Source organism: Equus asinus, chromosome 5 (assembly GCF_041296235.1).
Source record: "Equus asinus isolate D_3611 breed Donkey chromosome 5, EquAss-T2T_v2, whole genome shotgun sequence".
Classification (NCBI taxonomy): Eukaryota; Metazoa; Chordata; class Mammalia; order Perissodactyla; family Equidae; genus Equus; species Equus asinus.
The window spans coordinates 38161984-38184725 of record NC_091794.1 but is presented as its reverse complement, the minus strand read 5'-3'; the positions used below and the strand labels follow the sequence as shown (position 1 = coordinate 38184725).

The window sequence follows — 22742 nt, the reverse complement described above, 5'->3', positions numbered from 1 at the left end:
GCCCAGGGTTCACCAGATCGGATCCCAGGTGTGGACCTACACACCGCTTGTCAAGCCATGCTGTGGCAGGCTTCCCACATACAAAGTAGAGGAAGATGGGCACGGGTGTTAGCTCAGGGCCAGTCTTCCTCAGCAAAAAGAGGAGGATTGGCAGCAGATGTTAGCTCAGGGCTAATCTTCCTCAAAAAAAAAAATTATATATATATACACACATATATATATACATGAAAATTTGAAAGGCTATGAAGAGATAGTTCACAGAAAAAGAACTGCAGATGACCTTTAAACATGTGAAAAGATGTCTAACCTTATTAAAAATAAGAGAAATGCAAATTAAAGCTAAATTGAGATACCATTTCTCATCTATCAGATTGGGAAAAATTCAAAAGTTTGATGCCATCTCTTTTTTTTAAGGTTGTGAGGGGTGCAGAACGATTGAACCCCTATCAAGGAGAATCTGGCAATATCCAGTAAAACTTCAAATGCATTCTCTTTGACTGACCAAACCCTCTTCCAGAAATGCCCCCTGAGACACTCCTGCATGCATATGAAACGATATATGTGTAAGGTTATTCACTACAATATTGTTTGTAATGGCAAAATATCAGAAACAATGCAAACGTCTCTCAATAGGAGACTTGTTAAATAAACGATGGAAAATATTTATGTTCTCAAAGAATAAAGAAAAAAAAACCTGCATAATTGTCCAACCAGCTTCCAGGCCCTCCAAGGTGCAGAGCACTGTTCGGAAGCCTCTCAGACAGCAGACTCTCTGCTCTTCCTAAGTCTGAACATAAGGGGAACTTGGTTCTCACCCCCTTTCAAAATCTTAGAAACAAAGCAAGACAGGCAGTGAGGCAACGTCTGACTTTGTGCCTGTCCTAAGTTCAAATCCCACTTGGTCACTTTATTAACTTTAGTTCCTAATCTGTAAATGAGGATAAACATCCCTACCTGGAAGGGTTGCTGTGGGATAGTGTATGAGGTGGCACAGGCCTGGCCCACTATAATAAGTGCTCAACAACAGAAGTTATTATTAGTAGTAGTAGCGGAAAAAAGAATCCTGTCTCCAGGACTGTGTTCCTGATAGGAGGGAAGTCGTCTTGGAAATACCAAGATAAGAATCAGAAGTCACTGCTTTGAAGAAAAGAATAGAAGGAATTTCCCTTCATGACCAGGCCGTTTGGGAAGAGAGGCTTTATCCACAGGCAGACACATGCACCGCGTGGGCGCCTCCAGCTTCTTATGGCCGCAGCCTCCTCTGACAACTGGCAGACGCTTTCCCTCAGTATCCTACATCAGCAGAGTCAGAAGGACCTGAGCCCACACATCTTCGGTTAGGACAAGAAACCCGAGGACCAGAGAAACCAGTAATGTACTAGAGAGCACACCACCAGCAGTCCAGTTCCATAGCCAGGCTGAGCCACTAACAAAATCGCTAACAGAGGAAACATTGTATGGGAGCAGTTTTCCAGTAATTCAAAACAGAAAGAAAGAAGCTAACAGTGAGTACTCAGGACATTGAGCTAAATTCACTTTCCTTCACTTCTGAAAGGGGTTGTGATCAACGTGAAAGCATGCGATCAATAGAGGTGGAGTAAGGAATGTGTTTATCTATGCCAATCCATCTTTATGGCTGTGCCTATGCCTTATCTTTTATGCGCTTCCTGTAGAATGAAGTCCCAAATTTAGTGGCAGTTTGTATTGCAGTGAAAACAAGGATTTCTAAAATGTACCCAATCGCGGCTTCAGCAGTGACTAGATATGTAATGTCGTTTCCACTTCCTCATCTGTGAAAGGGGACATCAGCCACCTTCATCGTGCTACTGCAGAGATAAAATCAGATAACTATGTCTGGCTGGCACGTAGCACCCGCTACTTCCCAGGAACCCAGATATCCCTCGCCTTGTCTACAAGTGGGATCTAATCATTCTCACAACAGCCCGCTGACCCTGCTCTTTGAATTCCAAAGAAAGATTTTCCCCTAACCATCTCAAAAAAGTGAAGAAAAAAAAAATGCCATCCATGCTATTTACATAGGTAGTTTTTCATTTCCTCAGAACCAAGAGTTAAGAAGAATCTCGTTAAGAAGAATTATAAGGGTATTTCTTTTTCAAGTTTCCCCAATACCTTGTTCGTCCACATTTCTCTTGGAGACTGGTTCCCACCATGTCTACACCAATCTGGGGAACTCTGGATCCAGCCATATTCACTGGGTTCCTGAATCTCTCACATTCCTAATCCAGGCATTTGCTCACGGTAAACACTCAACAAATGGCTCTCAGCTGAACCAAGCAGAATAAGGTGAAGATTTCAACAAAGACCTGGTGAGTGTCTTCTATATGCTAGGCACTGTATGAGACTCTTTTCCCTCTCATATTTAATTATTACAACACTTCTGAGAAATGACCATCATTGTCTCCATTTTACAGATGACAAAACAGAGACTCAGAGCATTGTGACTTGCCTAAAGTCCCATGATTAAGAAGGAGCAGAGTGGAATGGAATCCAGGTCTCTGAGTTTGTTGTAACTAGGATTCACTCTCTTCTAAAGCACATTTTAACTGCTTTCCCTTTTCATCCACCCCCTGCCACAAACAGAAGCCCCTAATTTTCAGCAAGTCATTTGATAGCTCCAAAAAAGGGGCCACACCCTTTTCTCTACCTCTACTGATGAACAAGGACAACATCATGTTTCCAACACACTAGTCAGACCAAGAGGGAAAAGTCCCTGTGACTTAAGTAATTTTCCATCCTCTGGAACAAGGACACATATACAGAATATTTAACACATATACAGAATAATTAAATATAATAATATTATATTTAAATAATAACACAATATATAAACATTGCCTCTAAACGGTGCCAATCTCTCTTTTAATATGGCTTTAAATCCTAAAATCTAAGGTTTAATAGTTTCCTTTCTTGTATCTTGAATAGACACAAAAACTTAAACAGACTTACAAACCGTAAATGCAACAGCTAACTAGTTAAATTGGGCTCTCACAGCAGTACAGATTTTCCTTACTACTTGCACCCAATTTGACGCTGGACCTAGGCATGCTGACCTGAAATAGTTGCTGGCCGCGGCAAGCACCACGCGGTGGCAGGAGAATTCCTGAATGTCCACACACAAGATGACATCTGTCAGAGAGTTTTCCACACGGAGGGTCTCCAGGCCATTCTGCAGAATTAAGGAGAGTCCCGTGTCGTCAAATTTTACCTTATCCCCATTTAAGATTTCTACCAGCTCTCCCCTTTTCTGGGAGGGCTCATCTGTAGAAGGTGCCAGAGGCCCTTCCAAACTCTTCTCTACCACATCGCTCATGGTCCAGGTGCCCCTTTGTCCTGCCATCAACATCCAGACTGAAGGAGTGCCCAAGTTTCAGGCAGGTCACATTGCAGAAGCTGAGCGGATTTCCTGTGCAGGGCCCTCCACTTATCACCAGCTGTCACACACACATAACAGGAAGTCTCGCACTTTCTCATCCTGTTACTACAAACACCAGTAACTTCTATTCTTCTTCTTTCTGTGAATCATCACAAGGTTAAAAATTACTTAGAAGGGATATGTAGGAAGGGACTCCGGGAGAGAAGGGGTGGCTTCTGAGTCTCCTGTTAGTGCTGTGTGGTTATTTTGGTCCATCTCGCCCCTCATATCCGTGAGCAGGAAGCCTCTAGTTCTGGTTATTACATTTGTTCTCCTGGTGCTTCTATAACCCAAGGTGTCGATGATGAGACGGGCAGGGGGCAGTCTACAATCCTCCCCCTCCCTCCTCCCAGGAGTCTGAGACTCCACGACGAGCCTCTTCCCAGTCCCTCGGGAACCTTGGAAAACCTGCTTATCTCTGGCATTCTCATTTCTATTAGCACTACACATCTTCTGTCTTTATCTTCCTCCCCGCTCAAGGGAAAACAGTGTCATGGCAAACATTGCTGTTCCCTACCCTCCCAAAAAAATGTCTGTTGTTTCAGATATGACTCTATAGGCAGAAAAGAAATGGTCTCCAGAAACACCATCCTCAGTCTTCTGTCTTAGAAAACCAATCAGGATAGGTCAACGCTGGATTGCCCTAGCAAGTCTCAAATTGGCCTGGTCTCACCCAGCATCTGTTGATCATGCATCTAGTGGTGGATCATGAAGTATTTTTGCTACCTCTGCAAGTCTCCATTAAATAGTTGTAACTATCTTTTGTTATTAAACTCCCACTATAGCCTAGGAAATTTACAAGAGTTAATGTTTTTTAATCCTTAGACCCAATGGAGTACTTTCCTCATTTTACAGCTAAGGCAATAAAAGCTCTGCTCAAGTGAGTGACAGGGCCTAGTTCTGTGTGGCTCCAAAGCTTGTGTTTCCTCCACCACCATCAGGCTATCAGAGCTGTAGTATCATGTCGGCCCTAATGGCTGAGACTCCCACCGAGAGAACTGCAGGGCTTGCCTGCCACGGCCGCACCAGTCCCAGCGCCTCCCCAAAGTGGCCTCCACTGTTTCACTCCTGCTCTCATTCACCTTCTAGCAGTGGGGAGCACTTCCCACTCCTGATCAAAAGGAGTTCCAGTTCTTTCCCTGTCCTGGTCAGTGGTGATTGAGCCGTCTCCAGGAGTCCCAGTTCTGCCTCAGCTCTTCTTCTCTTCCATGGATATTTACTCTTAAAATCAGGGTCTTTGATATTTCCCCCAAACTTGTTCTTTATTGAGAGCTCTGTCAATCAAGATGGTTTTGGCTTCAATAACAGATTATCCCATCAAAAGTTGTTTAAACAATAGGAGTTGCATATTAAAGAAGCCAGAGGGGTGGAGTCACAGGTTGATCCAGAAGCCCAGTGATATCACCAAGGACCCAAGATTTTCCCATCTTTCCACTGTGTTACCCTCAGTGTGATGGAGACGGCCTCTCGTGGTTACATAATAGCTGCCACAGTACCAAACATGTCTTCACACATCCCTAGTCCAATATCAGGAAGAAAAAGAGCAGGCCTCTTCTCCTCCATCACTCTCTTTTCACCAGAGAGAAAATATTTCCTAAAATCCTCATCAGACTTCTAGGCCACTTGGCCACCTCAGGCCAAACACCAGGAAGTATAAATGCAGTACCATGATTGGCTTGAACCAAACTTGATTTATCCATTGAAACTAGTCCACCCAAGATCAAGGAATAGCCATCTGATAGCTGAAGAAAATCAGAGCCTGTTAGCACAGAAGAGGAGGAAGGGCTGGTATACAGTTCGTCTCCTGTGCCTGCCACAAGGACAGACACCATCCTAACTCTTCCAGCAGGCCTTGTCTGAAAGGAGCTCAGGACTGCTACCTCCATGACTCTAACCACCACTCTGGTAGAGCTGAGGCCAACACCCCACCCAAACCCTCTCATGGCATTTTGTCCTCCAAAACCTCTCAAATTATAGACAACATCGGCCACATTCAACTCCAACACAACCTCCCCAAATAAAACAAAACTAAGAATAAAACAGTTTTTCATTCATGACAGATCCTGTTTACCATGTTCCCTTGTTATTTTTCAGATACCATCAAGCCCAGCCACCCCATCCCCTGACTTAAGCAGGTAACTGTTAGCTTCCCCCCAAACCTCCTTCTTTATAGTGGGCAAGCACACAGAGAGTTGTACCATAGGTATGATAATGTCTATGATGATATTTTAGTTCAAAGGTAAAAAACACAACCAGTTTGGCATCTATGTTAACCTGAATATGCTCTGAGATTCAGCACAAACTGGTAAATATTCTTTATTGCTACAGGCAAAATGATTCTGTTCTGTGGAAGCTTTGTTTTTGCTTACCAGGCAACAAAATGTACAAGCCATTGGCAAAAGCTTTATTACTGAGAAAACAATCTAATTATATCTCACTAAGCTATTGGCTTTATGATGCTTGTGAGGAATAGACTCTTTCCTCATTCTAATGGATTGCTTTACTCAAGGAAAATCTCTGTTCCTAAGGCCACAGCTTGCCTCTTCTGACTCCTGTCAACGGTCATCTCTAACACAAATTACATTGATAGAAACAAGTCTTAAGTCAGCTACAGAGAAAGAGCCACTGTTCCCTCATGTTAACTTATGGCTACTAAAATTATCATTTCTTGAGCATCAACTATGTTCCAGGAACTTTGAGAGGCACTTTACAAACTTTAATGCACTTAATCTTTCCCCTAATCCAGTGCAGTTAAGTACTATGATCTCCATTTTAGAAACATGAAAGCAGACAAAGTCACATAACTGTAGCACAAAATATCTGTGTCACTGCCACATCCCCTCAGCCCATCCTGGAGGTCACTCACAGACGCTTCTCGTGCACACCAAAAGCATCAGTATCTGAGAGCATTCTCTGGCTACAAGAGCATGTCAGCTCACCAGAGTTGCTGGAGAGTTAATGCTCCCAAAAATGACCTTCAACTGAGGGCCAGGACTTGGTAGATAAGTAGGCTAGCTTGTATGTCTCTTGGTGGGACAATACTGAAGTGTATTCTGCACTGTCTGTCTGAGGACTCCCAGAGCACTGAGCTCCAGTTGCCCATAGTAGTAACCCACTCATCCTCTAAGGGCTTCCTGCCCTTCCCATCTCACTTCTCCTACCCCATCATTGTGTTTCCCAAATAAACTACTTGTATCCAGTCCTCATCTTATGGTATGCTTTGGGGAGAAGCTAAATTAAAACACAGAGCTACTGAGAGGTACAATCAATATTTCAACTCAGCTTTGGCTAATTCAAAAACCCATGCTTTCCACTTTACAATGTTCTTCAGTGATTCCAGTGTAATCCCAATCCCAAGGAGAGACTTTCCAAGAAACACTCCAATACAACTGTGACTTTGTTCCATCATAGTCAGGAGATTCTGTCTCTTTCAATCAATCTACCCAATGTCCAGTCAGCTCTGGCTCTGCACCGCACCCCAGTGCTCAAGGGCCTACCTCACAGTTGACAGTAAGGACTTCACAAAGCCAGCTAGACCATGCCTGCTTTTTAGGGTGCAGCCACAATTGCAAAGGCACCAAAGCATCACAAGTTGACGCTGCAGTATCTCTGGGCCTCTGCCTGCCACATTGACCAGGGCTATACTTCCTTGAACATCACCATTGTCAACAGCCCAGTGCTTCCATTGCTCTCTCCCAAAGAAGGAGTGGACCCTCCTTTTCCTTTTCTGATGTTAGTAGAAAGGCCAAAAGGGCTCATCTTGGCATCCTTTCTTTCCTGCTTCTCAGAATCTTTGAGTTGCTGCTCTTCCATGTCCCGATATGGGGGCTATCACTGTATGTAGGGTTAACACTGTATGGGGCTACCAGCAATTCACACAGAAGCCATCTATTCCTGTACACAAGCCAGACAAGCCATCTATTCCCCCAAACAGAAGCCCCTCCTTCCCAAATCACAGTCTGTGAATGAGAGGGCAGTGAGACATCAGTTCTGCAGGACTTATAAAATAATTCAGTAAAGTGGCTGGAAACAAGATAAAAATATAAAAATTGCTTCCCAGTATTCCAACAATAGCCAGTTAGAAAGTGTAAGGGAAAAATAATGTCAGTCACAATTGTAATAAACATATATAAATGCCTGGGAACAACCTTAACAAGAAATGTAAGAGAAAACTAATATTACTAAGACATTTAAAAGGAAATTTGAATAAATATACCAAATGAGAATATACCAAGTGGAAACAAAAGAATAAAGACTGTACTGTGATACACCCTCTCTCTTCCCAAACAATCATCCCAAACAATCACCACCATCCTCCCACCAAATATATTTATATAAATAAAAGTATAAGATACATTATATGCATGAGTGTAGGATTGAGCTGTATGATGTTTACAAGGGTGTGTGTGCCTTATAATAATTCACTAAGCTATACATTTTTTGTGTCTTTTTCTATATCTATGCTTTGTTTGGCAATAAAAAGGTAACAATAGTCACCATTTATTGAGCACCCATCTGATGCTAAGGCTTTGCCAACCATTATCTCTTTTAATGCTTACAATAATCCTTTGAAGTAGGTATCATTGTTCCTCAGCCTAAGCATGTGGAAACCGAGGTTAACAGAGGGTTAATAGTTGTCAAGGCTGCATAGCCCCTATCTCATCTTTTTTCCTTTTCTCACTCAGTCCCTTGATCCAAAGAGATGGAGTTAAGATTCAAACCCCATTTGCTCCCTCCAAAGCCTGGGTTCTTGAATGCTGTGACGTATTCTCTCAGTATGATTTTTTAGCTACATTTTCTGTCTCTAAATATGCTTAGTGTTTTCTGTCTTTGAGGTGTGTTTATTCCCTTTGACTAGATTTTCTGTCCCCTTCTCTGCCTGAAGAAGTACTACACATTCAGATTATAAACGGTACATGGATTTAGTACCATTTTTATAAACTCAAACCAAAAACATATTTCTATCCTAGATCAGGATTTCCAATTCATGGCACTACTAACATTTTGGACTGGACAATTCTTTGTTGGGAGGGGCTGTCCTGTACATTGTAGGATGTTTAGCAGCATCCTTAGCCATTGTCCCCTGGATGCAAGTAGCATCCTCTCTCAATTGTGACCATCAAAAATGTCTCCAGACCCTGCCAAATATCCCCCTGGTGGCATAGTCCCCCTGGTTGAGAACCACTGTCCTAGATATATACCCAGTAAAAATCTTAAAGTGTGGTTCTCTGAGTGGTAAGATTAGTTATACTGCTCATGTCCTTTTTGCCTTTTATGTATATTTGAACTCTACTTAAATTGTTTCTGGCTCGGGGGGGTGAGGGGGTAGTGTTATTTTTTTTCTTATTACAGAAGTAATAATGTTTACTGAAAATTTAGCAAATACAAAGCAAAAAGAAGAGTTTAGAATGCCATTTCCCAGAATTACCTACAGTGTTGGGACTTTTTTACAACAATACTACCCGTCTTCAATGACATTACCTCCATGAACCTTTCCCTAACACCCCCAGCTGTATATTCTCTCTCATTTGCCTATATTTTTACTTCTCCTAACGCATGATTAAATCTTTCTTGAGGGTGTGGATCTGAGATTGCTTTCTAGATTATCAAACCCTTGACAGAAGAAAGGTGCCTCCCTTTCTCCTTTGTAGGGTCACTGACCAGCCTTGTTTGCCCATACTAAGGGGTTCCCCTCGTTCGCCTGAACTGAGAGCTTGTTTAGGACTTTCAGGGCTAAAACTAGGACAATCTTGGGAAAACTCAAACAATTTGGTCACTCTATTTCTATGTCTTGTCCCAAGCATTCAATGTTTGCCCAATTAATGTTGCAAAGAGAAATTACTAATGTTGTCCTTTGATGGAAATGAAAGTGGTCCTGTCTTCCCTTCGTCTCATTCCTACCCCATCCTTTCACACCCACATTTATTTCTTAGGTATTTATCCAGCATCCTCTGAGCTAGACTCTGTGTATATTGAGACCCACAAACAGGTCATACACTGACATTGTGGTTTCTGCCCTCGCAATGTTGGAAGATAATTCCCCGTGAATATTTTTGTGTTTCTGTGTGGTCTGGGCTTTCTGAGCAGAGAACACCGACTCACTTGGCTAGAGAGAGTGAGTAAAAAGCATGCTTCAGAAGTTAGAGATAGCGTATTACTCTAGGGAGATTTAGGGACTTATTTCCCCCTGAAGCCATTTGCTTATATTGCATGGTGGTAAAGGAAAAGCAGAGATTGTCCACTTCCCTACCCAGAGAGGATTTGTTTACATTCCAGAATAAAATTCCCCGTGTCCTCGTCCCCCGCCCCCCACCCCAGAAAGAGAGAATAGATTAATGTGCCAGCCGCCCTATGTAAGCTCTGAGTCTCATAATTTCGAGATTCCTCTCCTGTGGTACAACCCTATAGCACCTCTCAGGGGCACAGCAGGCTCTCACCACATCGCCCATAGGGTTTGGGATGCAGGGAACTGGTATGAAGGTGGTCTGTGAGTAATAAACAGTCTTTTGTCTGATTCAGAGATCTCGTGTTTCCTGTCAGAAAAAAATTAAAATATATACATTTAACATACGGTTCACGTTAACCTGATTTCTCCAGGATGAGGGGCAAGAAGTGTGGGAGGGTGGAACCAGCAGAGTGAACAAAGTAAGATTTGCTTCAGAATCTAAAACCCGCTGTGGCAGAGGTTGGGGGTGGGGGGGGGGTGGCGGAGGAGACCTGGATTTCATGCTTTCCTCTCTGCCTGCAAAATGCCTACTCATCCTTGGTGGTAAATGTCCTTCCTGCCTCCAAAAAGCTTCCCTAACACACCTACATTTATTGCAGGCCTTGCGTATGTGCATGCTGCGCCACTCATGCCTCTGGGGACGCACTAAAGCATTGTATGGTCATTACCTGGCTGTCTGTCTGTCTGCTCTAGTAAGCAGTGAGCTCACTGAGGGCAGGGGCTGTGTCAAGTTGTCTTATATCACAGAGCCTGGCACAAGCCCAATTATATATGATTCAGTCAAGAAATATGAGATTGGCAGATGGTCTTCATGGTTGGAAGGAAGAAGAATCAAAAACTGTGAGGGTGAGGAAACCTATTGCTCACAACCAGAGGAAGAGCTCTGCCTTAGTAGCCAGTGACTCTCATCTGAAGAGTTCCTGCGTGGCTGAGGTAATGTGTGAGCTGACTCGAGAGGACAAGAAGAGTTTATAAGGAGAGAAAAAGACGGGGGTAAAGGCTTTCCAGGGAAAAGGAACAGTGTATATACTCAGAAGTGTAAAAGAACAAGGAGTATTTGGAGAACTACAAACTATTAGTTACCACTGGAGCATAAGCTGTGTGAGCGAGGAGGGGTTGGAGAAAGGAGTACAACAGTGAGAGACCAAGCCAGCGAGGGGATTTGGAGCCCTGCTCCAGGGCAGGGATGCTGAAACTGGAGCATGTGTCAGCATGACCTGGGCCCCACCCCCAGAGTTTCTTATTTGGTGGGTCTAGGGTGAGGTTTGAGAATTTGCATTTCTAACAAGTTCCCAAGTGATTCTGCTGCTGCTGGTCCCAGGACCATTCTTTGAAAACCACCATTCAGAGGCTCTGCAGATGTTTGACAAAGGGGAAAAGGAGGACTCTGATATGGGATTCGAAATGCCATCAGGTGGAAGAAGCTAGAGGATGCCTCCAGTGAACCAAACAAGAGTCAATAGGAAGGAGTTACAGGCAAACCACTTGCAGCCCAATATGAATGAAGGCTTCTCAAATGCATAGAGCCACCCCAGGCTGGCCTACAACAATCTCAAACAACACATCATGAAACAAACCCAGATGATTTAGTGTCGTCCCCAAAGTCACACGGTCAGTTAGTAGCTGAAATGGGACTAGAGCTCAGGACTTGCAGCTCCTGAGCCTGAGCCTTATTCATCACTCTAGGCTGAAGTAGCGTCATCAGGACTTGGTATGTATCTTACTTGTAAGTGGGAAGTAATTGGAATATCCACCCATGCCTCAAACAAGAGAAGCTTTGCATTTCATCCTGTGCCCTCCTTCTGATTCCATTTAATACCTGAAAGCCCAGAGGACAAGGAACCTGGAACTTCTACCTCAGGTCAGGTTCACTTGTGTATCCCCAGCTCATGGTTGGAGTACTCCTGCAGACACTGCTGGCCTGGTCTCTTCTCCCCGCCTGATTCAAGGCTCCCAATGCTGCGAGGCTCCTGTCCGTCAAATGCACAGCTCTGGGCCCCTCAGGCCAACTTCTCTTGCCAACCATCTCCCAGCATACATAATAACAAAAGATAAATGCTCTCATAAAGAACAACGAATTAGGGATCTGCCTGTGTCAGAAACAGGAAGCTGGAAAGTTGCATGAGAAGGAACATAAGGCTGATTTAAGTGGGGAGCCCGGAAACCAAAATCTGAATGCAGGGCCAAGTCCGGAGACAACTGTTTCGTAACTTAATCTGGGTGGGATTATTTTTTAAAGATCTATGTCAAGGCTTTATTCTCTCTTACAAATTCCTCATATAGCACACACTTTCCATAGTATAACTTTTCATTTTTAGTCAACATAACAAAAGGCTTGTCCTGTATGAGTTACAGTTTTTCAAAACTTTCTATTCAGGGCCACCTTGCCTGGTCCCTGAGCATCACTCTGCAAAGTCCTCTATAGATTTGAATTTAAGGAAGGCCAGATGTTCCCAAGACCCCCACCGGTTGGTCCTGAGCAACTTCTCTCTAAAACAATGTCCACAAAATAGGGAGTCAAAATTTGGAAGTGCCTTCTTGAAGGCAGCCATGAGCCTAACCAATCTTGATGCAAGCCCTTACGTGGTCCCAGGGGCCAGTGGGGGCAACTGATGGCAAAATCTAAGACTGACCCTCAAGAAATGGTGAAATGGGGGAAGTTTGTCCTCAATACTCCAACCCACATCCCATATATTTCTTTTTTTAAAATAACTTTTGTTGTGTGTTTTTCCGATTATAAAACAATAACAAACCACTTTGTTGAGAACTTGGAAAATTTAGAAAAGAATCAAAGTTAACATTTGGTGGGCTGGAATAGACTCATACTGACTTGAGAGATTCAAGTGCATGCATTTCTTCCCAACTTCGAGTTCGGTGATATCAGGTTGGTTGAAATTGGCCATGATAGGAGTATTTATACCACAAAAACTGGGAAATGCTACAAATCAGGGTTGGTTTTTTTTTCTGCAAAACATTACCACACACAACTGAGACACCTCCTTCTCCTTCAAACTATTGAGGTCCTGAGGCCACCTGAATCTGGACCACTCTCCGGCTCCAGTTAAGACTGTACTATTGGATTTCAGAGAAATTTTTCCTAAATTCCCCTTTTCTCAAGGTAGCTTGATTGAGACTCTGTTCCTTACATCCAAATGGGCTTCAACGGAACAGAGCAGTAGTAGGATGCTCCTCTGTCTGACCCACACATGAACCACTATCCCACCCTTCTTCCACAGACCTCAGTATTGGCCCCACCACCAAGCCCTCACTGTGGGAGCCACATCTGCAGCCCAATTTGGCACCTTCAAGCTTCTACACCTGCCCTAAAGGCAAATCCAGTTTTCTCATAAAGGGAATTTTCCAACAGAGACTAATTTTTTAACCATTTAGCCCCATGAAGCCTCTAACTCATTGTCCATTATGGCTTCATGTCCCAGTTTGCCTCTGGGCCAAGCTTGGTCAAGATATTAAGGGCTTCTTTTCTTACTGGAATGGCCGTCTTCCAGTAATTCGCCAAAATGACCAATACAAAGGAAAAGAGGAGAAGCATTCACTATATGTTCTCTAGGCCTTTTAGAAAACAGGGAATTCTTCCTTTGGCCACATGCATGTGAATCTACAAGAAAGGTGATACGGTTGACATCAAGGGAATGGGGACTGTTCCAGAAGGAGTGCCCACAAACTTTCCCATGACAACACTGGAAGAGTCTACAGTGTTACCCAGCATGCTCTTGGCCTTGCTGTAAACAAACAAGTTAAGGGCAAGATTCTTGCCAAGAGAATTAATGCACGTGTTGAACACATTAAGCTCTCTAAGAGTTGAGATAGCTTCCTGAAACATGTGAAGGAAAATGACCAGAAAAAGAAGGAAGCTAAAGAGAAAGTTACTTGGGTTCAACCGACGTTCCAGCCTGCTCCACCCAGAGAAGCACTCTTGTGAGAACCAATGGAAAGGAGCCTTAGCTGCTGGAATCCATTCCCTATGTATTCATGGCATGATAGGTGAAAATAAATAGAATACCTCTGGACTATGGAAGAAAAAAAAGATTTTAAGGGCTCTAGTGGCAGCCCTCAGGTTTGGAGTTCATGGAAGAACATTAGCCCTGGGAAGAAGTTGCAGGTGCAAGGCAAGACACCAGTCCTGGAGGAACAGCAATACCAATGGTGGTACCCAGAGGACCGAGCTCTAGAGATGGGCATAGGATTCAAAAGGTCAAGTTGATTATAGTTTGTTGAAATGGTTTTAAAAATAGGTCAACGCTTCGGTTTCTTAATCTGTAAATTGGAGGTAATAATAGTATCCACCTCGAAGTGTTGTGAAGAGGGGGAAATGAGTAAATACATGAGGAGCCTTTAGGACAATGTCTGGCATATATTAAGCCCTATGTGAGTATTAGCTATTATTATTCAAACCTTTCTGTAGAAAAGAAAGTATGTGCTTTTCAGTCTAAATCTGGCTTCTGGCTTCAGATCAAAAACTCCTTCAGTACAATGGCCTTTGTTGGTGTCTACAGGCTGTCTATTGTCCCCATGTTATCTTGGATCATTTCCATATAGTCAATGTGGAGGGGCCCATAGACCACCATCTCCCCAGGGAAAGAAACATTCCCACCGCTCCACCCTGTGCATCAGAAATGTTATTCTACCCAGAGTCACAACAATCCAAAGAAGGATTTGTCCATCTGGGAAATTCTTCCCAGAAGTAACCCAGATTAGAGAGACAATTTGAAAAATATATTAATATGTTATAGATATACTATTGCTATAAAGAGCATTATTTGTTGAGACGTTACTAGGATAAGTGCTCTGTGTACTTTATCTCATCCTATTTCCTTTTATCCTGATAACTTAATAAAATGGATTACTTTCCTCTTTTTACAACTGAGGAAGCCAAAACTCAAAACTAAAGTTAGGTGCTTTGTCTCAGGTCACACAGACAGTACCGGGTAAGTCAATATTGCACCTGATTTGCCCATGCCCTATCCTAGTGGAAAGTTCCCAGCCCACATCCCCTGTTGCCCAGGAAGCCGTTTTTAGTGCCACATGACTCTGCTGCTCCCCGTTGTTAACTGGAGTAGGGTGGGTGCCCGAGTCCAAAGACAGCCTAATGTATACAGAGATTAGTTCAAGGACACATACAGCTGGTTCAAAAAGATCAATGGGACAATTAGGCTCTCTCTCTCTCCTTCTCTCTTTCTCTTTCTGTCTCTAATTTGAAATAAGAATACAGAGTCTTCCATCTGAGAGCAGATGGAAAGCAGAAATAGGAGGCAAAAGGATGCATCAAGAGATGCCATGAGATAGAGTCAGAACCACGGCAAGCTAAAGCAATTTGCAAGCCAAACTTGAAAAGAAAAACTCTAAGTAAGTGGAGGGACCTGGAAGGTAAAAAAGAGGAGACTGAAGCCAACATGTAGAGAGTAGCTGAGACATGTCATCCTGAGACTAGGTAGAGAGCCATGGGCTCCTGTTGCTGAAGTCTTGAGGCCACTCTGAATCTGGATCCACCCGCTAGCACCAGTTAGCGTTCTGCTCTTGGATACAGAGAAATTTCTGCCTATATCCCACTCTTTGTGAAGTAGCTTGATTGACTTTGTTCCTTACATCCAAATGGGCCTCAATGGGACAGAAGCAGAGCAGTACTGTGAAGCTCATCTGTCTAACTCCCCCATACTAGCCACTGTACTACCCTTCCTCCACAGACCCGAGATGTTACCAGGTGCAGAGAGGGTCCCTGAGAAAGGATCAGATACTGTAGCTGCAGCCAGTGCTAATTTAGGTCTACTATTCAAAACCAGTTCTAAAGTGGACTTTCCAAATGAAGAGTCGAGGAGTAAATTGGAAACAGCAAAAATTCCAAAGAGTGGGTGTTGTCAAAAAGAACAGCCTCCAAATAGTCACTTATTGCCTAGTTGGGGAAAAAAGTTCTAAAACGTAAATACAATATGCTCTCATTTTTGCAAATATGAGTGTATATAAAAGACAAGAAGGAAAGGCATTCACTCATTCATCAAATGCTTAATGAGTATGTCCTAGGTGCTCAGGATACAGCAGTGAGCAGAAAGTGACACAGTTCCTACCCTCAAGGAGCTCACAGTCTGGGGAGGGAGACCAAGATCAAGAAACAAACACACATTGCAATCATTCTAAGTGCTTTGAGAGAGAAGCACTTGGTGGAGATCTTTTATCGGGGCAATTTAATCTGCTTAGAGAGGTGAGTGAAGGCTTCTCTGATAACTGAGCAGTGACAGCTGAGTATGCTGTACCTACACAAAGAGTTGTCCAGGCAGTGGCTACACCAGGGACAAAGTCCAGTGTAGGAGAGACCACAGCAAGTATACGGAACTGAAAGAGGACCATGTGTTTGGAGTAAAGAAAGTTGGGCACAGATAGCACAGTTTGCATTGCTGATACCACTGATTTGACATTGGGCTTTGCTGCTACAACAGTTAGCATTGGTGCCTATAGATGCTTATGTAGTAAACTCCAGTTCTGCCTCTATCAAATCTACTCTTTGTGGTGGGGGATGGGGCTGGAGAGGCAGGCAGGGCCAGATCGCGCAGGGCCTTATAGGCCAGGTTAAGGAGTTTTGTCTTTACTTCTGAGAGATCAGGGAGCAACTGAGGGTTTGGAAGATATAATCAGATTTGTTCTTTAACATATTTGTTTCTGGGGGGCAGGCCCTATGACTCAGTGGTTGGGTTCCCGTGCTCCGCTTCAGTGGCCCAGGATGTGCTAGAGGGCTTTGGGGAGGAGAAGAAGGAGGAAAAAAAATGAAGATTGGCAACAGATTTTAGCTCAGGTGCCAATCTTAAAAAAAAAAAACATTGTCTCTGTATGGAGAACAAATTACTAACGGCCAGGATGAGCTAGAAGAGAAGAGGCCAGTGGAATCTATCGTAGTAATCCAGATGGTGAATGATAGCAGCGTGGATGGGAGAGTAGTGCCGGGGACAGAAACAAGTGGATGAATTTGAGGCATGTATGAAAGTTAAAATCGATAGGATTTGGTAATGGGTTGGACATAGAATGTAAAGTAAAAGGAATTTTCAAAAACAGCCTAGGTTTCTAGTGTGGACAGCTAAATGAATGAAGGTACCAACACTCTGATATGGGGAACACTAGAAAGGGAACAGGTTTTGGGGGAGAAGAGTGTGAGTTTACTCTTGGTCATGCTGAGTCTGGAGCTGAGACGTTCAAAGTGTGCTATCAATGAGATATTTGATATACAGTCTGGAGCTCAAAGAAGTTTGGGTTGGAGAAATTAATGGATGTACCAAAACATTAAAGTAGTGATTTCTGGGTAATAAGCTTTTGTACATCTTTTGTTTTATTCTTTGTGCATTTCTGCTTTTCCCAAGTTTTCAACAATGAACAATGTTTTTTCTAAATAGAGTCTAGAAAAAGAGTAAAATGTTCCCTGTGCTTGTAGCAAGGAGGAGCACTCTACTTCTCATAGTTGAAATTAGTGACCTCAACAGGAATGTCCCCAGAGTGGGGAAAGCCCAAGTAGTTTATGCTAATATCCCTTTGGCAACACCATGTTTCTTTTTTTATGAGTCTACGTAGATCCAGCCATCTTCCAAATTGTAATTTGGTGTCCTGAGCAGACCTACGCAACAGGAGGCGGGGTCCACTGGGCAGGCGGATGGTCAAATTGGGAATCCAGGTGTCTCCCTATAATTGAGGTATTTTAAGGAGCCCAATAAACCGCAACCTTTCCCCTCATCCTGGAGATGAACCAATTGAGAAGTAAAACAAAGAGTTAGAAGATGAGGACCAAATACTTGAGTACTAGCTAAATTGGGAGAGTCAAACTGTATAAGCAACAGATTATCCGCCCAGTGGTGGCAACACGGAACCAGGGCCAGTCCTCATCCCCACCTTACCCCTAGAGTTGCAAAGTAGAGAGCACTGGGCCATACACATACAGTTTCAATATCCTAACATCATTTTCCCTGAGGCAGAATGGGGGTGGGGCGCAGGGTGCAAGGATGGAGGGAGGCCAGGAGTGTAAGGCTATGCAAGGAAACATGAGAAGTGGGAGGAAGCATTCATGCTCGCCAACACCCACTATGAGTTAATGTCTTGAGCATCAGTTTTGTAAACCAGGCCCTATCACGTCTGAGAAGCTATGCTGTCCCACGCACATTCGGGTTGAGTCCGAGTGCCTGAGTGACTAGCAACAAGTGCACTAGATGGGTTTAGGCAGAAACAGAATTTATTAGCACAATACTGGCTGCGTAATTCTTGTTTGGATCCTGGATTTAAAAAGAAAAACAGCATCCATATTCATAGCTGCAGTATTCACAATAGTCAAAAGGTGGAAGCAACCCAAGAGTTCATTCACAGATGAGTGGATAAACAAGATGTTGTATATACATGGAATGGAACATTACTCCACCTTAAAAATGAAGGAAATCCTGTAATATGCTATAACGTTGACGAACTTTGAGGAAATTAAGCTAAATTAAATAAGCCAGTCCCTAAAAGAGAATGCTATTTGATTCCACTTAAAGAGGTACCTGGAGTAGTCAAATTCATAGGTTTACAAAGTAGACTGGTGGCTGCCAGGGCCTGGGAAGAGGCCAAAATGAGGAGTTATTGTATAATGGGTACAGAGTTTTAGTTTTGCAAGATGAAAAGAGTTCTAGAGATTGGTTGCACAAAAACATGCATATACTTATTACTGAATTCTACACTTAAAAATGATTAATATGGTTTAAAAAAAAAAAGCAACAACAAGAAAAACAGTTCTAAAAAGGAGTTTTCTTGGAGCCAGCCCAGTGGTGTAGCGGTGAAGTTTTCGTGCTCTGCTTTGGCGGCCTGGGGTTTGCGGGTTCAGATCCCAGGCACAGACCTACACACCACTCATCAGGCCCTGCTGTGGCAGCATCCCACATGCAAAATGGAGGAAGATTGGCACAGATGTTAGCTCAGGGACAATCTTCCTCAAGCAAAAAGAGGAAGATTGGCAACAGATGTTAGCTCAGAGACAATCTTCCTCACCAAAAAAAAAAAAAAGGAGAGAGTTTTCTTTTTAGTTTTAACGCAACAAGAATATTGGGCACAGGAATTCCAGAGTTTCAAAAGTATTAACATCAAATGTCACAGATTTCAAAACATCCTTAGATGAAAATTATTGAATATGGACTTGGGTTTAAAATAAAAAATTAATCAAAGTTGAGGCCTGGTATATTTGAAATAATCTAAGACGTTCTCAGTTTATGTGTGGATTAATCTAGCACAAACGTGATATGAAAGTGTTGATTACATTGCCAAAAAACTTAGCTATTAAGCACATTTTAAGGACCAAGGAAAATTTGAATATGAACTGTCCTCGGTGATATTACACCAAGGTTAAATTTTTTGCATGTGATAACGGCATTGTGGTTACGTTGGGGAGTGTCCTCGTCCTCAGGAGAGTCATGCTTTTTTACAGTTGAGGCATATCTACCACTTTCTTTCAAATGTTCAGCAGGAGAAAATGTTTTAGATAAAGAGAGAGATGAAGCAAAGAGTATATGGAGCTCATTGTACTATTCTCTTGTATTTTAAATTTAAAATGTTTGGAGGGATTGCATGGGGAGCACAAAATCTCCAGCTTGGATGAAGAACTAGGCTTGAAAGCTGCAGCCGAGAACAGGCTGAAAATCAGTCTGAAGGATGGGCCTGGTCAGGACACCACTTTGCTCACCCCCAAGTATAAACTTCTGTGGTTTGTAGCTCTGACACTGTTAGGACAGGACACGGGACATCTCGGCTACACCCGTGCCATTGCTTGGCCAAGGACTTGATCTTACAACCACCACCAACTGAGTAAATAAATCTAGCAGAGTTGGTCACTGCTGGGCGTGCCATTCGAATTAAAGTGTGAGCCTGATCAGCTGAGGATAAGACCAAGGCATAGCGTGAGGTCAAGGAGTTGGCGGACGGGGTCTCCCAATCAATCTCATTCTGAAACAGCCAGGTGGCCTCCTCACCCTTAAGACACTTCATCCAGAGTAAAGAAATGTGACCAAGTCGGTTTGAAATCTCAAGCTACAGAATTTCAATACACCTTTAGATGAGAGATGGAAAACGTTGGGTTACTAAAATCTACTTTTTCTGTATCTCCATTTCAAGGGAAGCTTTCATGCATATCCGTGGGTGCATCATCCAAATTATCCAGAGATTCCTGCATTAACCCAATTTTTTCTAGACTTAACACACTGGAAACTGATACAATAAATATAATCCAATAGCTCTGATCTTTTATGGTTCTTTAAAAACATGTACAAATATTTTAGCACATTCCAAACCCGTTTAGGAAACTTTTAGATGACCCCCAGTTTGGGTTAACAACACGGCTGCTCAGCATTGTGGAGGTACATAAATGAAAAGAGAAAACATTATTAAAAGGTGCCTATATAACCGATAGTTTATGCATAACACAGTTAATCATCGTACTAACCCTCCCAGGTCCTGATATGGCAAAAGATGTTGAGGGTGGTGGCACTTGAAAAACTCTCTACTTATTTCTGAATCTCACAACGCCACTTTGCAAATTGCCTCCTTCAGCATCATGTGTGAGAAGGTGAAAGTGTATTAATCAATTTAAACTAGGGACTGGAAAATTTAGCCATCACCTTCTCAGAGGGATAATTGGGATTCTGAAATTATCCTAGCGTGGAGAGAGAATCAGGAGATCCATTACCCCCATTCTAAGGGTCTAGGGTCTCTGCTTGAACAGGAAAGCAGACCATTGGAAAGGGCCAAACTTTAGAGTCAGAAAGACCTGAATTTTAATCCCAGTTATTGCATATCCCACGGTGTGGCCTTGAGCAGTTTGTTTAACTCCATGGATCCTCAGTTTCTTCATTTATAAGATGAATTACTTATCTCATAGCATTGTTGTGGTTATTATGTAAAGTCATTAGCACCGCACCTGACATTCAGTAGTGCTAAAAAAAAAAAACTAAACTATTATTAAATAATGAAAGTTTCAAACCCTACACAAAGAAGAGCAGAGACATAAATTCCCCCAAGACATGAGACCCATTTTGGCCATGGACTGACTGACTGACATGTAAATCATGTCTAACTCTCAAAATAACCCACCTTAACGGAAAGTTATTTCTATGTCTAAATTAGACAGAGTACACCCCTTTCACCAGGCTGCTCCTTTCTCTGCAGGCTCGCTCCTCGTTCCTCAACAGGTCCAAGATGATATTGATGATGAGGAGTCTAAACAGGCCCTTTTCCAGATTGTGAGTTTAAGCTTAATCAATATTTACTAAATGTCAAGCGTGGGCCAGCCACAGTGCTGGACACTAGGGGATACAGAGGTGAAGAAATATCCCCCAGCCCTGCTCTCAAGGAGCTCCTGACCCAATGAGGCCAACATGTGAACAGAAAAACTCTGATTAGAATGTGGAACATGATGCCCTAAATTATATGAAGCCTTTTAGACCCGATCTTTATATATTTTCAAAATTTAGAAAATAAGATGCCTTAAATTATATGAAACCTTTTAGACTCGATTTTTATATATTTTCAAAATTTTATTCTGTTCTTCAGTTTAGTTCTTTTCCTTAACAATTAAACACTCAGCAAATGGGCCCGAGTCCAATGTACATTCAAATGAGAAAACAAAATCCACCACTCTCAGTTCGCTTAAAAGTTGCCATCTTTGTCTCCATTGTGCTAAATTTGTGAGTTCTATGGTCCTTGTCTCTAGCATCAGAGGAGAGGTACCCAATACAGTCTGGAGAAGGCTTTGCCAGAAAGGATCTCTCTGCAAACTTCTCTGTGAGATTCACACTGGGGATGAGGCTTTCAACATATGAATTTTAAGAGGACATAGCGTAGTCTCTAGCATTCCACCCCAGGTCCCCCAAAATTCACATTCTTATTGCATGCAAAATACATTCATTCCATTCCAATAGCTCAAAAGTCTTAACTCATTTGAGCATCAGGTCTAAAGTCTAGTGTCACACATCTGTGGGTGAGAGGAGAAATACAATTCATCCTGAGGCAAAATTCTTCTCAACTGTGGACTTGTGAAACCAGATAAGTTATGTGCTACCAAAATACAGTGGTGGAACAGGCATAGGATAGACTGTCCCATTCCAAAGGAGAAATAGGAAAGAAGGAAGGGGTGATAGTCCCAAACAAATCTAAAACCTAGCAAGACAAATCCATCAGATCTTAAGGCTCGAGAACAATCCTCTTTGGCTCGATGCCCCACCTTCCAGACCCACTGTAGCAGTGGTCCCGTCTCTGTAGCTCTATAGGGCCAGAGTCACGCCCCCAATGTTCTGCCAGCAGCAAACCTGCCCCCAAGGCTCCAGTTATTTTAAAAGAGAGAATTTAATATAGAGAATGTTTAACTAGGTAATAAAGAATTGTTAACTAAGTGACTAAAAAAGGCAAAAAGAGAACACTGAGCTATCGCAGAGGTAGGTAGCAAGAACAGGAAGCAGTTTATAGGACTGGGAAAACAAAGGGAAGAGTTTGGAATTATGTCCCATTTAGAGGAGAGTCTCCCTGGACTGGGACCCAGACTTCTGAGAAAGGAGTGCCAGCCAGCTGTGTTGGTGTCTCTGTGGGGATGCAATGAGGTTGGCTTTGCAAGGTGGTAAAACCTCGAACTGGATTGAACCATGTGTTGTTTGCTAGGGCCGCCATAACAAAGTTCACTGACTGGTGACTTAAACAACAGAACTTTATTGTCTCATGGTTCTGGAGGCTATAAGTCAAAAATCAAGATGTCATCAGGGTTGGTTCCTTGAAAGGCTGTGAAGGAAGGATCCGTTCCAGTCCTCTGTCTTGGCTTGCAGATGGCCGTCTTCTCCCTATGTCTCTTCACATCGTCTTCCCTCTGTGCATACCTCAGTGCATAAATTTCCCTTTTTGATAAGGACATCAGTCATATCGGATTAGGGCCCACCCTAAAGACCTCACATGAACTTGATTACCTCTGTAGAGACCCTATCTCCAAATAAAGTCACATTCTGAGGTACTGGGGGTTAGGAATGAATTTTAAGGGGACACAATTAAGGTCATAACAAACTGCTTCTGGAATGAACTGCCTCTGCCTGA

At 42.9% G+C, this 22742-nt stretch overlaps 1 protein-coding gene and 1 pseudogene across 1 annotated transcript in view; one reads left to right on the top strand and one right to left on the bottom strand.

Annotated features, from left to right (window-relative positions):
- Positions 1-3428, bottom strand: part of KLHL6 (kelch like family member 6) — a 55716-nt gene extending 52288 nt beyond the window's left edge. The window contains exon 1 of the mRNA XM_014846223.3: positions 3072-3428. Within this exon, the coding sequence (XP_014701709.1) occupies positions 3072-3364 (293 nt within the window). The 5' untranslated portion in view covers positions 3365-3428. The remainder of the gene's footprint in view (positions 1-3071) is intronic.
- Positions 3429-13177: 9749 nt separating this feature from the next.
- On the top strand, positions 13178-13658 carry LOC106834537 (large ribosomal subunit protein eL21-like; annotated as a pseudogene).
- Positions 13659-22742: the final 9084 nt, after the last annotated feature.